Source organism: Manacus vitellinus, unplaced genomic scaffold, assembly GCF_001715985.3.
Source record: "Manacus vitellinus isolate BGI_N305 unplaced genomic scaffold, ASM171598v3 scaffold_14_pilon, whole genome shotgun sequence".
Lineage (NCBI taxonomy): Eukaryota > Metazoa > Chordata > Aves > Passeriformes > Pipridae > Manacus > Manacus vitellinus.
In genome coordinates this window covers 213,266-235,609 of record NW_021939063.1, presented here as the reverse complement: position 1 = coordinate 235,609, position 22,344 = coordinate 213,266, and the positions used below count along the sequence as shown (strand labels likewise).

Below are 22,344 nucleotides of genomic sequence, written 5' to 3'. Positions count from 1 at the left end.
AACTGGCGCACGCCCGAGCCACCGAACTGCCGCACGCCGAGCTCACTCGACTGCAACAGACCGAGCCACCGACTGCCACACAGAACCGAGCCACCGAACTGCCACAACCCGAGCCACCGAACCCTGAAGCCACACCAGAACCGGAGCCACCGAACTGCACACCCCGAGCCACCGAACTGCCGCACCGAGCCAACTTGAACCTGCCACAATCCCAGCCACCCGAACTGACACACAGACCGAGCCCACCGAACTGCCACATCAGACCCGAGCCCACGGAACTGCCACACCCGACCACCTGAGACTGCCACACAGACCGCTCCACGAACTGCCACAACCCCCGAGCCCACGATACTTGCCGCACACCGCGAGGCCAACCGAACTGCCACCAGACGAGCCCCCGAACTGCCCAACACAGACCGAGCCACCGAACTGCCGCACCGCCGACCACCGAACTGCCACACCCGAGCCACCGAAACTGCCACAGCAAGATGACAACCGAGCAACCGAAACTGCCGCAGCCCGAGCCACCGAACTGCCGCACCCGAGCCACCGAACTGCCACACCCGAGCACCCAAACTGCCACACCCGAGCCAAAGCGGCATGAGGCCACCAAACTGCCACACCTGAGCCACCAAACTGCCGCACCCGAGCACCCAAACTGCCACACCTGAGCCAAAGCGGCATGAGGCTACCGAACTGCCACACCCGAGCCACCGAACTGCCGCACCCGAGCCAAAGCGGCATGAGGCCACCAAACTGCCACACCTGCACCAAACCAAACCACTTGCACCAACCTGCCACACCTGCACCACTACACCTGCACTGGTACCAAACCACCCCAGCACCTTTTCCTGTCACTGACTGGGCTGGCATTTCACAGGTCATCTCATTCCACCCCCTTCCACTATCGCAGTTTGCTCCAGGCCCTGTCCAACCTGGCCTTCAATACTTCCAGGTTTGGGACAGCCACAGTTGCTCTGGGCAGCCTCTGCCAGTATCAAAGCCCTTCACATTTAAGGATCACCAGAACATTCACATATTTAAAAGATGCCATCCTCACTTAAGAGAATTCTCATCAAGTTCACAAAGTTGATTGAGAGGTAAAGAGAAGCCTATGTCCCTCACCACAGTGCCCTGACTGTTGACAGGGACTGCAGCTGCCATCACCATGTCCTCACATCCCTCAGCCCCTACCACTGCCTGCCCAGGCCTCCAAGCCCAGGTCTCCATGTCTGCTTTATTTCAGGTAGTCTTACTTTGTGTATGACTCACCTGTCCTGCACACTTTCAGTCCTGGCAGAAAGTGGGACATAGACATAGCATGGCTTAGAGTAAAAACGACTTCCAGTTTTACCAGGGACCACATTTCTGTTCCTGGCAGTACTAGTTTGCTGCCTGAGTACAGCAGCTTTCCGCTTCTCTCCAGGAAAGTCATGGCCTTCCCATCTTCACAAAGTATTTGAACACATCCCAGTAAAATCTCCTTCTTTCTTGCACACTGTGGGACCACAGTGTGCAAGATCAGCTCTTTTATTCAGGGAATTAGATCAGCTCTTTTATTCAGGACTTCCACCTGCAAACTGCACCTGGCAGATTAACACAGGCGGAGGTGCCACAGCCCTGCCTGATCCAAGCACCCTGGCAGTGCCACAGTATCACTGACCTTTCTCCTCTCCACCACCCACTTTCCTTTCATTCAAAAAATAACAAAGGAGCTACATGGGCTACTGCAGGGGAAAAGCCCAAGTTTTATTATTTCAACCTTAATTTCCAACTAAATTACGGTTAGAATTACCACAGAATTGCTTCAGAAAGCCCTCATGACAACATTGCAAAAATGATTAAAAATAAGATACATATCACAGTCAAACCTACAATTAGAAATTACTTGAAAGGTTTTTGAGTTGCCATGGAATTTGATATTAGCACAGCAACTGTCACAGACAGTGCTGCTACAGTGAACAACAGGCAAACACAGCATTATCTTTAATTTTGGTGACATCACCAGAGTTAAAGACAATGTGGATAAAGATGGTTCAGCCCCTTTCCTAATTGCACAAAATCACCATTCTACTGGAATCATCTATGGTCCTAAGGGAGATTTGGGGATGATCTTGCATGGTATTCTACTGTGGAAGATGTGGACCTGTTAAAAACATCAGTGACACAGTTGCAGTGGCTCTACAATCTGTTACAGCACGCATGTGTCTCCGGAGCTTGCTCTATCATGACTCAAGTGTGTCAGCAGAAGATGTAAAGCTGAGTTTCAACAGCACTGCCTACAGAAGGTTAAACTTTTAGCCTTGTAATTGAGCAATCAAGTAACCTCCCAGTGAAGGGCTCCAGATGTTGTAACCTGAGGTACTTGCACACCTCTACCCTGCCCAGAGCGACATCACCAAGTGTAGAACCAGAGGAACAGTGGAAGGGTGAGTGTAGCCTGAAGGAAGGGACTATAAAGTAAGAAGTCTGTGTATAACATTTTGACAGCAATAATACTTTTTTCACGTAACAATGAAATCTAGACTAATAATGATCAGATCCTTCAGATTTCAGTTATACTAAAATTAAATTCATGGCTCTCCTTACATAGACTGTGCATCCTTTGCCCATGAACAAGACTTTGAGCCTAACACCACTCTCTGCTGCACAAAGGTCACTGTTCCCAGCCAGGGGAAGCAGCGCCTGGCACAGCATGGGTTTCCAGGGCAATTAAGCAACTGAAGATTAATTTCTGAGCTTGTGAAACAATCCTCAGCCTACTCTTGACTTAGCTCAACCTGCATTAAGCCATCACAGTGACAGGCCAGTATCTTATCTTGCTGAAAGATGTAACCAGTGCAACCCTTTCACTCTGCAGAGCCCCAACGTCGGGCTGGCTTTTTGGCTGGGACGAGGAGAGCGGCATGGCCGGCCCGGAGCTGGGGCTGCCCCAGCCACACCGACACAGCTCCAGCTGGCTCTGCGGGGAGCACGGACCTGTGGCTCCAGGCTGTGCAGCACCACTTCTAAGAAAGAGAATGGATTCCTGTTTTCTGGAAATGCTCCTTGTGCACTGTCCATCGAGGTTCTTGTACACTTGGCTATCAGGGTACAGGTAACTCCTGTTTCACCCTCCCAAATGAATACAAGCTCTCCCTTCACAGGAACTCTGCAAGTTGACGCAGTCGTAGATGCTGAAAGTAAAATCATATCTAACATTTCCAGTCTTTTACAGCCAAAACTACAAGATGTTTTACTTCAGTCAGTTACCTCTTGGAGGAGAGAGGGGATGGAGATCCCCACTTTTTCTGTGTGGCACTAAGCTACCAAATAACTCTTTCAATCCTTGTGCTACACTGTGAGGTAGTGCTATTACCTGCTCTTGGGAGATCAAATGGAGTACATCATCCAGACTTGGCAAAATTTTCCATGAAAAGAAAGAATCCAACTCTCCCATCAAATTCTTTCCCCCTCCTACAGACAACAGGCACGTGCAATGTGATTTCTGTACCAGGGATTGAGACTCACATCTCCCCCTCATTTTGGGTCACATTCTCCATGGCAGTATTTCCTTGGCCATGTCACTTTAGACCCACAGCATCCATCTTTACTGTCTGCCACAAAAATGGTGCAAATATTAAAAGCATTGGAAATTCACAGAACTGTACTGAGGGTATGGAGGTCTCTGATGGTTTAGTCCCCAAAGGTGGCCTTTCCTCTCACATTTAATTTTCTTCTTTCAGACTCCAGTCCCCTCTCTCCTCTCTCCGACACAGAGGGGAGAAAGCCCACACAGCCCCACCAGGGTGACTGCCCAGAGAAGCCCAAGACCCCCATTCCCAGCCCCTCCTCCACAGGGCACACTGCTCCAGAGGAACAGCAGCTACAGTGGTAGATGTTGTAGCAGAATGCAATTACTATCAGATTAACAGTTCTCATTTTTCCAGTCATTCCTGCCAAGTGATCCCAGTGGTTTCCAAACTTTGACTGCACACCCGAATCAGAATTTTTGAGCACAGACTGCCAATACATGTATGTTTATTTATAAACTATATACACCCACTACCGAACTAATACAGTAGGCCCATTATAAAACATACACAGAAATAGAAATCAAAAAGGAAAAGAAAGATAAAACAACCCAAAAAGTATTTCCTTCCCACACTCCAACGGATGTTTTGCCCATACTGCCCTTTGGAGATCACCAATCCAGGCAAAGGTGGTAACATTTCATCAGACCAGCTGCATTGTTGGGACAAAGGACACCTCACTCCAAGTCTTTTCCCATATTCCCATATTATTTATCTAATATGCTTATTAGATTACAGAATCATAGAATCATTTTGGTTGGAAAAGACTTCGAAGATCATCGAGTCCACCCTGTGCCCAATTCCCACCTTGTCTCCCAGTCCAGATCACTGAGTGCCACGGCCAGGCCTTCCTTGGACACTTCAAGGGATGGGGACTTCACCACTCCCTGGGCAGCCCCTTCCAATGCCTGACCACTTTCTCCATGAAGAAATTCCTCCTGATGTCCAACCTGACCCTCCCCTGGCACAGCTGGAGGCCGTTCCCTCTCCTCCCGTCCCTTGTTCCCTGGGACCAGAGCCTGACCTCCCCTGGCTCCCCCTTCCAGTCAGGAAGTTGGAGAGAGTGAGAGGGTCCCCCTGAGCCTCCTTTTCTCCAGGCTGAGCCTCCCCAGCTCTCTCAGTCACTCCTCATATGACCCACTCTCCAGACCCTTCCCCAGCTCAGTTCCCTTCTCTGGACATGCTCCAGCACTGCAATTTCTTGCAGTGAGGGGCCCAAATCTGACCCCAGGATTCGAAGTGCAGCCTCAGCAGTGCCCAGCACAGAGGATAATCACTGCCCTGGTCCTGCTGGCCACACTATTCTCGATACAAGGCAGGTGCCATTGGCCTTCTTACCCACCTGGGCATACCCAGCTCATGTTCATCTGGGGTCACCAGTGCCCCCAGGGCCTTTCCCACTGAGCTGCTTTCCAGCCACCCTGCCCAAAGTCTGGAGCACTGTGTGGGGTCATAGTGACCCAAAGGCAGGGCCTGGCACTTGGCCTTGTTGAACCTCACACCGTTGGCCTTAGTCCATTGATCCAGAGTGTCCAGATCCCTCTTCAAAGGAGGGATCTGCAGTGGGGTGACCCCCACTAGATGAGTCACCTGGTCATAGAAGGACCAGGCTGGTCAAACAGGACCTGCCTTTCCTAAACCTGTGCTGGCTGGGCCTGATCCCCTGGCTGTCCTGTACGTGCCATATAATCACACCCGAGATGATCTGTTCCATGATCTTCCCGGGCACTGAGGTCAAGGTGACAGGCCTTTAGTTCCCTGGATCCAATGGACAGGCATCAGATTGGCTAACCTCCAGTCATCTGGCAGCTGGTGAGCCAGGACTGATGACAAGATGATGAAGAATGGTTTGGTGAGCTCTTCCGATGGCTCCCTCAGTACCCATGGATGAATCCCATCTGGTCCCATAGACTTATGATGTTTTAATGGCTCAACCAGTCACTAACTACTTCCTCTGGGGTTGCAGGGGGTCCATTCTGCTCTCTGTCCCTGTATACCAGCTCAGGGGGCCCTGAGGATTACCAGCCTTACTGTCAAAGACTGAGGGAAAGAAGGCATTAAGTATGTCAGCCTTTTCCTCGTCTTTGGTGACAATGTTCCCCCCTGCATCCAATAAAGAATGGAGATTTTCCTTGGCCCTCCTTTTGTTATTGATGTATTTATAAAAAATCACATTTTTAATTAACTGTCATAGCAATGGCCAGATTGAGCTCTAGTTGAGCCTTTGCCTAATTTTTTCACTATGTGACCTAATGATACACTTTTCTGAGCTGTCTGCCCCTTCTTCCAGAGGTCATAAACACTCTTTTTTCCCCTGGCTTCCCATAAAAGATCCCTGTTCAGCAAGGCTGTTCTTCCCTGATGACTTGTCTTTTGGCACATAGGGACAGCCTACTTCTGTGCCTTTATATTTCCTTCCTAAAGTGTGTCCAGTCTTCCTGGACGCTTTTATTATTAAGGAGTGTTTCCAGGGGGACTCTCTAAAGCAGTGTCCTAAAGAAGCCTAAGTCCATCCTCTAGATGTCCAAGGTAGAGGTTTTGCTGACCCCCTTCCTTACTTCACCAAGAACTGAAAACTCCATCGTTTTGTGGTCACTGTGCCCAAGATGGGCTCCACCCACAACTCCCACCAATATGTGGAAAACATATCACCAAATAATCTGGAAAGATTTTCATTTGGAATATTTCCAAGTAGGTTTTGAGGGGAGAAGAAAAACCATACAAGGGAACAATCACTCTGCAGAGGCAAGGCAACCTCCAGCAGATTGAGGAGATCTTATTCAGCCCCAATCCATCACCAACTAGCCAACAAAAAACTCCACAAAACCGTAGTATACAAAACCAAATTTTCAAAACCAAAAATCTACGTAAGCCTCAGGACTGTGCTATCTCAACAGCATCAAACCTCTCAGAATTGTTTCTCTTGGTCCAAGGGTCATGGTCAGATCCTCTTTAATTAAGAGCACACGAACCAGACACCATTTGCACAATACTTTCTTTATCAAAGGACTTGTCCTCCAATGAACAAGCCTGCAAAGAATTTTAGGAAAATAGAGGTAATAGCTAAAGTTAAATCAGAAAGCTAGTTCTCCAATAAAACAAACAAAAAATCCCTCCAAAATCCAAGAATGTTTCAACATTCTTGGTAAAGAGAAAATAGTAAGATAAATGCTACTTCTTGTTATCATCAATAAGCTGATCTACACAGCTTTGCAAGAACAAGTCACAGAACAGAGACTGTAATTTCAGTGAATGCTTTTCCCACACAGGCAAGACAAACTGAAGGAGACAACAGCGATCCCTTCTCAGCAGAGCAGCCAGGCTGATCTAAACCATGTTCAGGCAACCCAGCACTGGAGGTCAGTCACAGGCTGCAGCTCGTGTTCCCAGAGCCTCTCAACAGCCTAAGAGACCAACAGCACCATCTACTCCAACTGGAATTCTTTGCTTTTATCAAATACACAAGAAAATGAGAGAGGAATTCAAAAAGCCATCTAGGTAAATGAAAGGTTTTCTTGCAGGAACTAGTTAACAGTTGCTAAGGAGGACTACTCTGGCTGCTGCTCGGCCCATCACTCCTTGTTTGACTGGGGTGCGCCATCCAACCAATCTAATGTGTTTCAAAAGTAGCTCTTGTTTCACTGATCAAACACATACAAAATCAGCCACCTGCCATGTGAGAAAATGACTAATGCCTGCATCTTTTAAGCTCTCTGCTTCACCACTGTGGAAGCTTTTGAACACAGTAGCATTAGTGTTTGCTGAAAGAAACCTGCTTTTCAAAACAATATTTCAAAGGGCTTAAGAAAACATACAAGGAGATCATAAAGATCAAAGGTAAATCTGAGTAACTTACTGCTGCTGCTGCGGCCTCCTCTCCACCTACGTAGATAGAAGAAGCAATCTCCATCACGGACAAGTTTGTGGGAGCATCTGTAGTGGATGATGATCTGGGCCGACCTGACTGAATATCCTGGGCAGACCTTCTGTTGATCTGGGGGCTTCCTTTCGGGGCATCTGCCTTGCCCCACCTGCTGTGCAGGCTCGTCCCTCTCTTCATTTTAGGTGGCACTCTGATTTGCTGAAGCACCCGGTTCAGAGCTGTGGGGTGGGTGGAGACACCATCAATGTCAGCACAGACGCTTTGGCTTTCCAAATCCAGGTCAGGCTCCAGCTCAGCCTGAGCTTGCTGCACATCGTGTGGAGAAACGGACGACCTCCTGCGCTGATGCTGGAACAGGTGCTTCAAGCCTTGACCAATGACATTAATGTTCTCCAAAGCATTATGCGTTATTTTGGATAATTTTTGCTCTGATTCGTGTTGTTTTTTGGTCTCTTGATCTTGGGATTTGCCTCCAGGATCAGGGTCATCACACAACTGTTCAGTGCCAGAGGGCTCCATTGATGACACCCAACAGGTTTATTTGACTATTCATACATAAATAAGTCCCCTGTCTTTAAAAGGCTTGTGTTTATTTTGAAAATGCCAAGATTGTCAGCCAATTAGGTGTGCAATTGCTTCAAGAGTGACTACACATGCAGCTGTGCCTCGGTGATCTCATGCTTATCTAATGTTAAACAAAAGAGTCGTTATTACACATCCATGCAGCAAGTAGTGGGTTAAAAATCCAATGTGCAAAACATGCCATTAACAAAACAAACAGTTCTGGAAGCACCCCTCCATGTGGCATTAGTTGCATTTAGGCTGTGAGCAGAAGCCAAAGCTTGTGTGAGACAAGTCACTCTTTGCCCAGCACAAAGGGTACAGGAAAGCAAGAAACGTAAAAAAGCTGTTCAAAAGGGGGAGGAGCAAGGAGAAACCAGTGGGGTTTTGATTATTAAGAACAAGCCCACAATAACAGCTAACAGACCATGAGGTTAAACTTTTGAAGAGCATGTTAGTTACTTTGGCAGAATTAATTTTGGACTTTGTCAAAGATATTATATTTTGTGCTTTAAATGTAACATTTGCTCTGCCTACCTGATTTTCCTGTAGAATGCCTAACTCCCAGTATTTAACACATGCAAGAAAACAGAACATTTCCAAAGGAGTTATTAATTTCCAAATAGCAAGAGATGGCTTATTACTGCCAGTATCCATTGATGGCACTGGAAACTAGATGTGAAAATCTGCCTTCAAGTGAAAACAAGCAAATGAAATGCTTTCAATTGGCACAGTCTTGTCCATAGCGCTCAGAGAAAACAAGAATGCCCTTTAAAAAGTAGATTAAGCAACCAATATGCAAGGGATCAGCACCAGGCATGTGCAGTTCAGCCTCTGGCAGATGAACCACACAGCTTTTCTCCGAGAGCTCAACTCGAGCCATTCCCTGGGCTCAGGCAAGACTGGGTTATATGACAATGCAGCTGAGCACTTGTACAGCAACTACCATGGGAGAAGGTCGGCAAAGAAATGGGGAAGAAAGGGAGGAAGAAGGACACAGTATCCAAAAGAGTTTCACATCAGCACCATGAGATCACATGCTCAGAAGCTGACCACTGTTTTCTACAGGAGAAAACTTTGATTAGGCTTCTATAAACATAGAAACCAGCTCACAGAGGTCTACCTCAATCTTGGCAGAAAGAAGTTTGTGCTTTAAAAAAAATTATTTGAAATGCACCATATGTTTGGGATTTGAGAGCATTCATTTCTATCAAAAAACAGCTGCAGAGACATAATGCATTGAGTTTACAACTGGAGTGCTCTTGATTTTGTGCATCTGAAGCCTAACACAATGGGTTAAACAGATATTCCAAGATGCTTTCCAAATTGCCATCCAAAAATATCAGAAGAGCTGCCTCACTCTCTCTTTTTACAAGTGTCATTGCTATCAGCTGGAGAGAAGATGAAACTCAGTGCTTACAGAAAACAAAACACCAGAATCATGCAGGATTTTATCTCAGTATTTTGAAGATGCTGTAAGCATTGAGTCTAAATATGCTGGCCAGTTTAATCAGTAACACATTAAATGCAAAGTAATAGTCTACATCTGAGAAAAATATATTTACCCATGTTCATGCAGCAATTGCATGGCAGAAGAAAAAAAACGTGCAAAGAACATATTTACATATTTAACAAATTTATGCTTCGGGGGGAAAAAAAAAAATCACAAAACTAGATTTTAATTTTTAACCGACAGAACAAATGGTTTAGTGAACAAAATTCACTGTTTGAAATAGCAAGAGTCCCCAGATTATTTGCTATATAAAATACAAACCTGACAGTTGACCCATAACTGCCTTTCTCATTTCAGCTAATACACTCAGCATGCATTTTTCATTCAGGACTCACTGAAGAACTGCAGTTCTTATCAAAGATGACCAATATACTCTATAACTAGGATTTCTGATCTCCTACATGCTCTCTATCCAGATTACCATTGATAATGATGTTGGTCTTAAACACCACCACTTCACTCTAACTAGAGTTCCACACATTATCTGCTAGAAAAAATTAACCTGCTTAAATTAATCCTATGGTAATTTACAAACCAACCTGAAACAAACCAGCCCACAGCGAGCTCACAAACAAGGCACGGCCACGCTGTGTATTCTGGGACAGATTTCTGAAATCACACTGACTCTTTGAGAGGCTGCTAACGGGAGCTTTGTAGTCATCTCCTATTCCTATTTCCATAGGATGAGTCTGTTTGAGCTTGAAAAGAGCTTTGCAAATTGCGCATCTGGTACGGAGATTCTTAAAACTACTTATTTGTTCTAGTATCTACTTTTTGGGGAAAAACTACTCATAAATGTGAAGAACTGTGCATTTGCAGAATTAATTAGCACACATTTTCATTAGGATGCAACTTTTGTGCTCTTTTTTTTTCTCCACTTACAACCACCTTTATATTCTGTTCGAGAGGAATCAGAATACTTTATAGCATGAAGTTCAAAAACATACATTTCTTACTTATAAGAGAATACACTACATCAGGGACAAAATTCATCATTCCATATACAGCCACACTGAGCAGATGTTGTAACATTATTACATCCCAGAACATCCTAATATAGTCCTTCATTTGCGCAATTATTTCACAGGAGCACTGGGAAACAAAACAGTTCAAAAGGAAAAACTGGTAAACCCAACATTAGATAACTATGAAAGGATAAGCTCATACTTGCCTCCATCACTTGCCCTTTAGCATGGCTGATCCACAATAGTCCCTCCACTGAACAAAACTGCAAAAGAAATTGGGTATGAGATACAATTCTGGAAATGGGAGAAAATATGTGCACAAACAACAAAGCGAGCATGATTCCAACTTTTACTTTTTTTAAAGGTATTATTATTTTTTCCATTGAAATGCAAGTGCCCCTGGAAGCTGGACTATTTTAAACTCCTTCAAATCACTGAAGGGATACAAATATAACTGAAGTTAAAACTGAATCTTGCAGAGTTAATCAAGAAGTTCTTGTGAAGGAACATTTTCTCTTGAGGTTCATGGCCACCATCATGTGCTAAAAATGCAGGGAGATGTCAGGACTCCAGCCTGCAAGGTCAGTCTCTCCACAAAGATCTTATCTTCTCCTCCTATCTCATCATTCAAATACTCCAGGCAAGGTCAATCAGCTGGCTCTTGTTTACCTGGAGTTCACCTCACAGAAGGTGAGAGCTGTGAGCACTGGGTCACACCTGCACTGCCACAGCTCATCTCCCAGGGCAGCCCCTGCCCCTGCCCTGGGCACGGCAGGGCCCCCACACCCAGCCCACCTGTGCCCTGACCTTCACACAGAGGGCTCCAAGGTGTGAATCCCATCTGGGCACAGCCTTCACACCCCAGGACACCCCCAGGCTCTGCTCTGCTCCAGGAGGGAACAGAGCATTCCAGGGTGAATTCCAAGGTCTGTTTAACCTTGCTGTGACCAGCCCAAGGTAAGGGCAGGTGCTTGGCAGGAGATGACAGGAGGGCAGCTGACAGCAGATACAGTGACTGCATTTCTCCAGCCAGACTCAAAGACTATTCTGAAACACAGCCAGATCACCCAGATTTTCCAAAGGTGATTAGTTATTCAACCAGTTCTTGAAAACAGGGACACAAGCTTCAGAATACACTATCCTTCAGAAGAACACTGCAAGAACTCTGCATGACTGGGTGTAGTGGGTTGACCCTGGCCAGACACCAGGTACCCACTAAAGCTGCTCTCTCACTCTCCCTCTGCGACTGGACAGAGAGAGAGAAAAAACCAGCCAAGGATTCATGAGTAGAGACAAGAGCTGGGAGAGGTCAGTGACTGATCACCTTAACGGGCAAAACAAGACTCGAAGTGGGGATAGTACTTATATTTATTACTAACAGGATAAGAGCCAAAGAGTGAGAAATAAAACAGTCTTAAAAACACCTTCCCCCCACCCCTCCTTCCACATTCTCCCTCCTCGGAATGGAGGTCACGATCAGTTGTTGTTTCTGCCACTGCTCAGGGAGAGGAGCTGGAGCCCTTCCCCTGCCCCCGTGGGGTCCCTCCCACGGGAAACAGTCCTGGATGGATCTCTCCAGCGTGAGTCCATCCCTCGGGCAGCAGCTCTTCCCAACCTGCTGTCCTGTGGGTCACTCCTCCATGGGGTCAGTCCTTCACGGATGAGCTGTACCGGTGTGGGTCCCCCACAGGGGCCACAAGTCCTACCCACAGCTCCGGCACCTGGAGTACTCCTCCCTCTCCTTCCGCACTGACCTTGGTGTCTACATTGTTATTCCCATGTTCCCACTCCGCTCTTCCCTGGCTGGAATTTTTTTCTGCACCACAACCTTATGTTCTTAAATATGATATCGCAGGGGTGTTACTATTACTCCTGGTTGGCTCGGCCTTGGCCAGCGGCAGGAATTCTGTCCTGGAGCCAGCTGGCATTTGCTTCACAGAACACGAGAAGCTTCTGGCAGCTTCTAACAAAGCCACCCCTGTAGCCCCCCCCACTACCAAAACCCAGCCACAGAAACCCACTACACTGGGGTATTTTGACTATTTTATTACATGCCAGATTTCCACCTCTAAGAAAGTAAGAGAGAAAGAAAGGGTTACTCAGAACTACTGAAGTGGGATCCCAGAATATGAAAAAAGTGATGACAGCAAATATTAAGAACTTAGAAAAAATGAATGAATGCATTTTTGAAAAAGATCTTGACACAGAAGAAATTTCATTTCTATACTAGCATGAGTGGGAAACTAGGCACAGTATGTGAAGTATTGGTCACACATGAGGTGCCGCTAACAGAACTTCAGAACCACTTTGTCTTTTTTTAGTTTTAATGTTATTTTTTATTTACAAGAACTGTAAGAGCTTCTGTCAGCAAGATCTTCAGCGATATTGAGATACACCCTAAGGCACTGCAGAATCTGCAGGTCAACAGGTCTTTTGGCTCAAATTAGTCCACAGCTGCCATAGTCCAGAGACCACATCCCAGAGTGCCCACACGTGGGCCCCAAGAGGCACAGGCACCAAAAGTACCTGTACTGTCCCCCCGTGAATCACAGTCCTCACTGACACACCACCAAATCACCCATTTTCTATCAGAACCTCCGTTTTTTTCTGAATTTTGAAAAACTACTGCACTGGGCTAATCAAAATTCCTTCACTTCCTGGTACTTACAAAGGGTACACACAATCTTAGCTTTAATTTTTTTCCCCAATTCTTCCCACTCTATCACTTTTCTTTATCAAATACTTTGTGACATGGAAATTTCAAAAAATTTGATGAGTATCAAATTTTAGTCACTTTTCTGAAGTGAAAGTTTACTCTCTCTTGCAATCCTGGTCAACATTAGTATCAGCAAAAAGTAATTTTTCCTTAGATGCGTGAATGTACTTAAAATGTGAGGAACAGAGCTCCCAACTCAGCAGACAAACAATGAAGATCTGTGTATTAGTTGTGGGGATTTTAATAACACGACTTAACTCTCTCCATTCCAGCATGCAGTAAAGTCAAACAATTGCAGTGAGATTACCGAGGACTCGAGCAGGGACAACAATGACACAGACATCAGTCCCAGGTGCACAGCCCAGAGGCAACAGTGGCTGGGCCCATTCCAGTGCTGGGGGCACACTCACTGCAGCTCAGAGCCCCACAGACCAGAGGATGACCAGAGGGTGAAGACGAGTGAAGATCTGTGATGTTTTGGAAAACTGTGTAGGGAACAGAGAGAAAACGTGATCATCAGCACAATCTGCCCTGCTCTCTACTCAGAGGTGGGGAAAGCTCCAGGCTCCTGTGGACCACGACAAGTTAAAACTGCAACAGCAATATACGCTCCTAAGCTTCTGTCTCATTTAAAATGCAACTTGAAGCACTGAGACCTGTTTGTCGAAACTAACCCCAGTTCATTGTTGGAAGAAACCATTTTTTAAGCTGCTTTATCAATTTTCACTACTGCAGAGACACACAGCAGCAGCTAAATGTTGCAGCAGAAGCCACCGTGTCACTAACACGGTTAAGATAAGCTTTGGAGGTATTCATGTCACAGGCAGGAGCCTATACTGAGCCTCTCCAGAGTATCAGAGCCAACAGTAAAAGCCTACCTTCAAATCTCAAATGGATTCTACACAGGCAAAGGTGAAATGGAGCAATTCAGTTTCTTTTAGCTTCCTCTCTTTAAATAAATCTTTCGCTGGAATGAATTCAATTCCTTGAAGCATCTCAAATGTTCCTGTGGTCAGTTGCACTCCTATTATCGACTTTTCCTATTAACATTTACATTATCTGGATCTGATTCTTCAGTCTCTGGAAAAACACAACTTTACTAGGCCATGGCAAGCATTTTGGCAGGATCTTTTCAGGAGAGGAAGGGGTAGGAGGGCGAGATCAAAGCTGCTCTTATCTCCTCATCGCCTCTCTGCAAAGAGATACTGCCACTTTCAGTGTGTCAAAGCTGACTCAAATGTCAGGAATCAGTGAACCACAAAGTGGAAATACCAGTACTTTCATTCCACTTCCAAGAGAAGACAAAAGGTTACACTATAGCTATTTCTGGCATTAAAGAGAAACTTCTAAGCATGCTAGTCATAAAAAAAAAGAAGAGATGGCCTTTCATTTTAACTCCTAGCAGATCCATCTTTGACAATGCCAGCACTGAAGCTGGTAAGATTTAGCACCTCTAGTTTTAAAAGAAAGGTTTATTCCAGGCTTGGAGTCGTAAGCAGGTTAAAGCAAGCTAAATTAGCAGGCTTGTAAAGAAAGATATCATCTACCACCAACCCACACTATGTGCGATTTTAACATGTGCTTTTAGCCCTGAATTTTGGAAAGTATCGTATTTACAATGATTCGTGAAAGAAGAAAGTAGAACTAACCTGGCATAGAGTGGTAAAATACTCCCTCTGATGACTCAAACCCAGCATTAATTCTCTGATCTTTGAGAAGTGTTGACTCAAATCACTGAGACTACAAGACAGATCAAATGAAGTTTTCATTTGGCTCAGCAAAATCACAATGCCATTCCCACTGACTGAGTACTCTGGCTACTGGGCATATAAAAGCCTTCCACCGATACTTGGCATCAGATGAGTTACAGTTTAACGAAAACCATACTTGGTCCCAAAATGGGGAAAAGTCTACTAAAATCCACCCCACTGATAACCATCCCCACACTGCAACCCAGACCTCTAACAGGTCTGCCCAACACAGTGCACCTTAACCTCTCTCTGCTGCCATTCAATCTCAGACTCTAAGGAAGTACCACGTCTCCTATGTGATGGTTCCCTCCATGTTGTTGAGAATGATACCTGAAAACCTCCATGGTCTGAAGACCACTGTCATTGCAAAAGTCTGCCTGCAGGCTGCAGAACCTGATAGCTCTTTGCACCACTACTGCTTAAAACGTGACACAAATCAGGCAGGACAGAAATTCTGACCAGAAGTTAACAGCCCTCACTAACAGTTTATGCTGCCCTACCACTTCCAAACTGGCTTTTGCAATTCACAATATGACAGCTTCATCCTGCTCTTCAGAAGAAAACTCTCCTTCAAGACAGCTAGTCCAGGGAGCTGTTAATTAAGTGAAACTCAAAAAATTATATTAGTATAAGAGTAATGGCCTTAATCTGGGGCTTATTTGTTTAAATGGATTTTTCTAATCAAGCAATAGCAAATTCATCCCTGCAGTGCTACAAACAAGATGTTCGGGTTGCCCATCAAACACTGCTTGCAGATATTCAGCCAGCACTTGCAGGAGGCTGGCAGGACCTATCAGTGAAAGACCACGTGTACCCTAAAGGGCAGGAACAGCGGCAGCCTGGCCCGTGTGCCTCAGGGACCCGCGCGAGAAGAGCCACGGGCACACCTGTCCCGCGGCACACGGGTACCTGTCCTGTGGCACACGGACACACCTGTCCTGCGGCACACGGGTACCTGTCCCGCGGCACACGGACACACCTGTCCCGTGGCACACGGACACACCTGTCCCGTGGCACACGGACACACCTGTCCTGTGGCACACAGGTACCTGTCCCGTAGCACACGGACACACCTGTCCCGCGGCACACGGGTACCTGTCCTGTGGCACACGGGTACCTGTCCTGTGGCACACGGACACACCTGTCCTGCGGCACACGGACACACCTGTCCTGCGGCACACGGACACACCTGTCCTGCGGCACACGGGTAACCTGTCCTGTTGGCACACGGGTACCTGTCCTGTGGCACAACAGGGACACACCTGTCCTGCGGCACACGGACACACCTGTCCTGCGGCACACGGACACACCTGTCCTGCGGCACATGGACACACCTGTCCTGTGGCACACAGGTACCTGTCCTGCAGCACACAGGTACCTGTCCTGCAGCACACAGGTACCTGTCCTGCAGCACAAAGACACACTGCCGGGCCTCTTCTCAAGTGCCAGGGAAGCAGACAGGCACAGCCACGACTCCCCATCCCCACAGAGCAACGCCATTTGGAATAGGAGCCACATTAGCTGTCCATCAACTGCTACCACACGGAGCTGTGAATTCCCTACTTTTTTCACTTTTTGGACTTCTGCCATAAAAATACTGATGGCCATCTATGGTCCTTTTCTTCTGTTAGGTCTAATCATGCGTTTTTAGAGAATACTCAAAAATTGCCCAAACACAGCACAGCTAAGCAGCCACACTCACAAATATGGTGCTCTTCAATATCCACCTCCACATCCAGCTGCACAGACAGTAATTTGGTATAAAGAAACTGGGCTTGATGATTTGCTTGCCAGTGGGAATCAAGTAGTCACGCATTTAAAACCTCAGCCAAAATCAGAATGTTTCCTCCCACATTCATGGCAGAATCCACGTGAAATGTTCGACAAAATCTTTACCTAAAACAGCACAAAAAGGGAGCATATTTGTTTGAAATAAGGCTGAAATTTACCTACCACTGAGAAGGTGCAGGCTTATAACCAGCCAAAACCAAGACCCAAGTTAATGCCTCCTTACAGAGCCATCGCTCAACTTGGGTGCCCCCCAGAACTCCCTGGCCACTTGCTGCAGAGCAACTTTGCAGCTGACTGGGCCCCCAGTATGGGTACATGGGTGGTTATACCACCTGCTACACTGGGTTGGTCTTCCCTAGGTGCAGGGCTTTGTGTTTCTCTTTGTTGAACTTCGTGAGGTTTCTGCCTGCTTATTTCTCAAGCCTATCCAAGTGCCTCTGAACGGCAGAACAATCATGAGGTCTATCACTTCTCATCTTGTATCACCTGCAAAATTCCTCACAGTGCACCTGGCCCCATGATTATTAGGCTATCAGTGAAGAGGTTAAACAGTACTGCACCCAGTACTTTTCCCACAAACTGAAATTGCACCGGAAGCATTTAAAGGACTTTGGTAAATCAGAACCAAAACTTCATCTTTCAACACAACAAACCAGCTGAAAACTAACTCCCACAGCAAAAGTGTGACCAGCATGGGAACTGTTCTGCAGAGCAGCAAGCAGCCACTGCTACAGTTTCCCATTCCCCAAGTCCCACTCCTTTACCTTAGGGTGCTCTGCAGCCCAAGCAGTCAAACTTGTCACAAGTATTCAATGTGAACTCACCAAGTTCTTTTGTTACAGTAAGGCTTACGTATCCTGTACATCTTCCTCAATGATTTAATGTATTTAAAGCATTTAATGTAAATCGACAGCCACCAGAGCTAGAGGCTACCCCAGCTGAAAGCCAACAGAGGGAAGGACCACAGCACCACATACTTTGGAGGGCCTGGCCCCCACCAACAAACCTTTTGCCTTACTAGTCAGTCAACCATCACTGGCCTGAATGAGATAAGTCCAGTCATAACAGATTCTGACCCAAAGTTGCTCTCTGTTAATTTCTCCCATTTAAACCATTATTCAGCCTCAGAAACATGCCAAGGATACTCTCTGCTCTTCACAGACAAGTGACACTACCCCTTACAACTGTGACCCACTAAAGCATGAACCACATGCTCAGCAGGCAGTGATTTACAAACATGGACACTATGGGTGTAGCATTTCCAGCAATCCCAGAAAAGGCCATAGTCTTTTTGCTCCAAACTAGTATAACTGGGGATCATGAAAAACACATTTATTTGCTATCAGGATAATCACCATGGTAACTGGCTTCCAGGAAAATAACAGCCAACAACTTCAGGACAAAGGCCACTATGAGACTTGTTAAGGACACCATCAGCTCACATAAACCCAAATGATAGTGAAATTTGCCAAACTTATCTCTGAAGAAACTGTACATAGACACCTGCAAACTCCCTGTCATAACTCATCGCACCAGCTGAATCACTGGCACTATCATCCATCTCAACACTGCAGTGACCTTTAATGTTCTTTGAAGTTTTTAGATACTCTATAGGGCAGTTTTAAGGCAATATTCTCTAATGTACACAATTTCATCTTTCGGACCATTTCTTATATCAAAAGAAAACTTGATCCTACACTCAAATTCCTTGTCACTCCACACATTAGTATTCACTTTTAGTTATATTAGTTTGAATAATGAAACTGCAACACTTAAGCTATGTTTTTCATGAAACTGAATGTTTTACAAAGGGAGGTCAACCTCCTCTTACAGTTAAGGAAATAAAGATTAGTACTCTGCTTCGGATATACCCTCAGGGAGATATGGAATCTATGCATTCTTACAGGTTTTCAGAGATCCTGCAGGGATTGTTCTATTTTAACAGAGGAGCAGCTTTTTTGGGAAATATGCACCAATTTTAATTGATGAGATTACAGAGATCATAACTTATTTATGTACAACTAAAAAAATGCGCCACAAAAAAATGGGTTACACAATCCATGTCCTTGGTACACCGTGTAAAGGACCACTAAGGTGGCAACAGGCAGCTCAGCAAACCACTCCTGGTGTGTTTCTACAGTTTCCATGAAAGCAGCTCACAGGAAACAAACCCACTTCTCTCCCCAATGCTATTTTAGCACACTGCCACAGCCAAATAATACTGCCCAGGTACACTGAGAAACACATTTAAAGTGTGCTGCACCACGTTCTGCCCACTCGTAACAGAGAGTCTCACTAAATTGCCAGACCTTGGCTCCAGCTCTGCTTGCAGGGGAACGATGGAGGAATTCCTTCAGCACAGGTAAGGATTGATTCCCTTCCCAACTACAGCACTTCACTGCCAGTCACAGCCCATTCTGCCTTCCTGTTACAAGAACAACACCATCAGGCCGTTTTTAGCCAGACAAGGAGGTACGTAGATCTCTGTACCTTTCAGTATCGTCTCAGCCTGAATCACTGGAGCTTTTATCAATAAAGCTTAGAAAAGTGTGTTTTCTGCTAAATGCATCCTGTACAGCAATGTGGCATGCTGAATGATTCAGTCAGGTAGCTACTTTCAGAATAATAATTTTCCTTTTTAAACAAAGCCCACTGTTGAATAATGTCTCTTCTGGAAGCCAGAGACATGCGTGTTTGGCTGCCTTTCACTGTAACCCCCCCATTAACTGACCAGACCACCACTGCCCTGGACTGTTGGCATCTCCATCATGGGAGGGATAACCATGTCCAAGTACTTTACAGCAGGAACAGATGTTATCAGTGCACACTGGCCTCTCCTAAACTCATTCAGAGGAAGTTAGCCAACTTCCTCATTCCAGGTTTAGAATTCGATATGTAAAGACAGACAAAAGCCTCCAGGCAAAATACAGCTGTGAAAGCTGGTGACTCTGTGCTTCTCAAACAGCCGAGGTTGTACCTGGGTGGGACAAACCTGCACAGTGACAAGGCAAAGCCCATCCAGCTCTGCTATTCTTGTACATCACAGGCACATTGTCCTATGAGACTGCTGCTTTCTGTCAGCAGATAGCACTGTGCTAGCAACTGTGCCCAGGAAGGCAAGCAAAACTTCCTTCTTTCTTAACCTTCCTTCCAGCTACTTCACAATTGGATGGAGGTACATTGTAACTTTATGTGAGCACTTTATCTAACTACACACTGCATGTGCACTTTATCTAACTACACATGCACCTCCCAGTGCATTTCAATGGCTACTAAATGTCGGTCACAGGCTTTGAAGGAGAAAATGCCTGCAGAGCCTGATAGCATTTAGGAACTGAACAGACGAGCAGTAAAGGCTCAGGTCAAACAACCAAGCTTTTCTCAAGAGAATCTTTTGAATACTCCCACGGCAGGTTCAAACAAGGTCACTCTCCTTACAATGCCAGCTGGGTACTGTGGTGTTCCTATAGCCTCACTGTGCATATGTATATTCTATTACTAAAACCATGATAAGGGTGCACACCAATTTGAATCTAGAAAATGTACACCTAGAGCCCCCTTTGCCCTAATCAGATGGCCTTTCTTCTCATGTATTCTAAGTTATAGCAGCCATACATACCTCAAAATTGCTCAAGGTAGCTCGTCTCTTTGCATAGATACGCTCACAGTTGTAATCCAAATGTCTTCAAGAGAGGTCTAACTTTAAAAAAGTTTAGAAGTGTAAATTCCACAGGAAATCGGAAAGTTGGGGAGAGAAGGAGATACAATTTATCAGCTTCTACATTTGCAGACATCTGCAGTCGGTACTGTAGGTCATTTTCAGAGTAAATCTTGGCAGCAAAGCTTCTTTGTAGAGGAGAAAGACCTGCCAAAATTAACAAGCATAGTAAGAAACACCATTAATACCTGATAAACAACAAAACAGCACACAGATTCAGTCCCCTTCAGAGCAAAGAATTAACTAATTTGAAATACTGTGTTTCTGCTAGCTTTGATGCATTTAAAATCAGAAGCAGCCTCTGAAGTTACTTCATATTCCAAGTACTTGAATCTAATAAATTATCTCAAGGACAGAAATTCTCTAAGCATTCAAATAATATTTGATCATGTCAGAGTATGCAATGCTACACCACAACAGGGAGTGCCTTGTTTCAGACAAACCACAGCTCACCAAATGCCTTGATGTTCACCACATATTTTCACGCAAGAGCAGTTGTGTGACCAGTGTCAGAGTAAAGAACTAAGCTGCTGTCCAAAACAAGGACTAACACAGAGCATGATGGAAGCCCCAACACAGCATGTACATAAGGTACGTACCTGGGGAGTTCCTGCACAGCGTAAATGTTCAGGAGTGTTGGCAAACTTCTGAACTTCTCTGGTTTGGATTAAGTTAATAAAATGTAAACTCTTCTGGGGCAGAGACCTTCTACTCTGTGTTTGCATTTCACATAGTATGTCAGATCTAGCTTCCAAATCAAAGCTGTTCAATGTTACTGTGATACAACTGGTTTTTACTCTTGGTACAACAGTAGGATTCTTCTTTATAAATAAAAAAGGTCAACTAGATCTGCATTATCATGAAATGATTCTGAAAGTATGAAGACATTTCATTTTGCAAAAAAGACTAACTCCACACAATTGCTTGTTTCTTTCTTTCCTTTTTCCTTAACATGCTTGGCTGGAGGAACAATTTTAAGAATTTGGAGCTTAAATTCAAACTTAAAGAATCAGCTCGCTGTGCTGTGACAATATCCAGGGTCTCAACTGTTTAGGGGGGTTAAGAATTTTAAGGATTTAAACATAGCAGAATACTCAGTTTCTAGTAGTGCAGACATCACCTTCACATTCCAATTCATCACCCATCTTTGCTCTTCACAAAGATGCCAATTATCCATTAGGAAACATTGTGCTGAGTTCACAGACTTGCTGAGGGTGGAAAGGACCTCTGGATGTTACCTGGGCCACCCAAGGCTTGTTGCCTACAAACCACTTTAACAAGTCTCACTGCTGAGATTCTGCCCCAGAGAGGTAACACGACTCCAACCCTCATGGAGAGCACACAACCTTCCCCACAGCAACCAGCTCTCATCAGGCCTCAGGGGACAGGCAGAGGGAGAACCACTTGCCATGTTTCAGAGGTGAGGAGACTCAAGGTCTGTCAAGGGGAAGCCACTCTGCCAGCTCACCTGAGCAACAGCCTACACTTGGTGAATCCCTGTCCCAAAGCCCAGCTCTCGCCAGCAGACGACAGCTGTGGAACGGACTGAGAAGACACCACACCAGAGAACTGCACTCCCCAGCAGGAGAGACTCCTCCCCCAGAGCTCTAAGCAAAAATTCCTAGAAACCCAGCCCGAGATGTTATCACGCCAGCTGTTTTTGAATGGTTCACAAACAATTCTCTGAAAGACCAGACAAGACACTAACACAAGGTTTGCCTGCCTGCAGTACAGCCCCAGCCAGGCACAAGCCAATCACCAAAGCAGAAGAGGAGCTGCCTTGCTAGATACAACCCATTTCCCACAGAAAGCATCTCTCTAAACACACAAAACCAAAACTTGTAGTCCTCCAATGATTTCTCTTTTGTATCTGA

General features: G+C 45.6%; 1 protein-coding gene across 3 annotated transcripts in view; it reads right to left on the bottom strand.

Moving 5' to 3' along the window:
• The window catches only part of TMCC1 (transmembrane and coiled-coil domain family 1), a 96,558-nt gene that overhangs the window by 54,784 nt on the left and 19,430 nt on the right, over positions 1 to 22,344 (bottom strand). Inside the window, exons 2-4 of one of the 3 annotated variants that reach the window (XM_029958276.1) lie at positions 20,372 to 20,617; positions 10,701 to 10,757; positions 7,429 to 7,673 (exon numbers count right to left, since the gene is read on the bottom strand). In XM_029958276.1, coding sequence (XP_029814136.1) covers positions 7,429 to 7,632 — 204 coding nt within the window. In that variant the 5' untranslated portion in view covers positions 7,633 to 7,673; positions 10,701 to 10,757; positions 20,372 to 20,617. Of the gene's footprint in view, positions 1 to 7,428; positions 8,001 to 8,553; positions 8,574 to 10,700; positions 10,758 to 20,371; positions 20,618 to 22,344 lie in introns of those variants that run through there. The other 2 variants (XM_029958277.1, XM_018068765.1) reach the window with 2 other exon arrangements.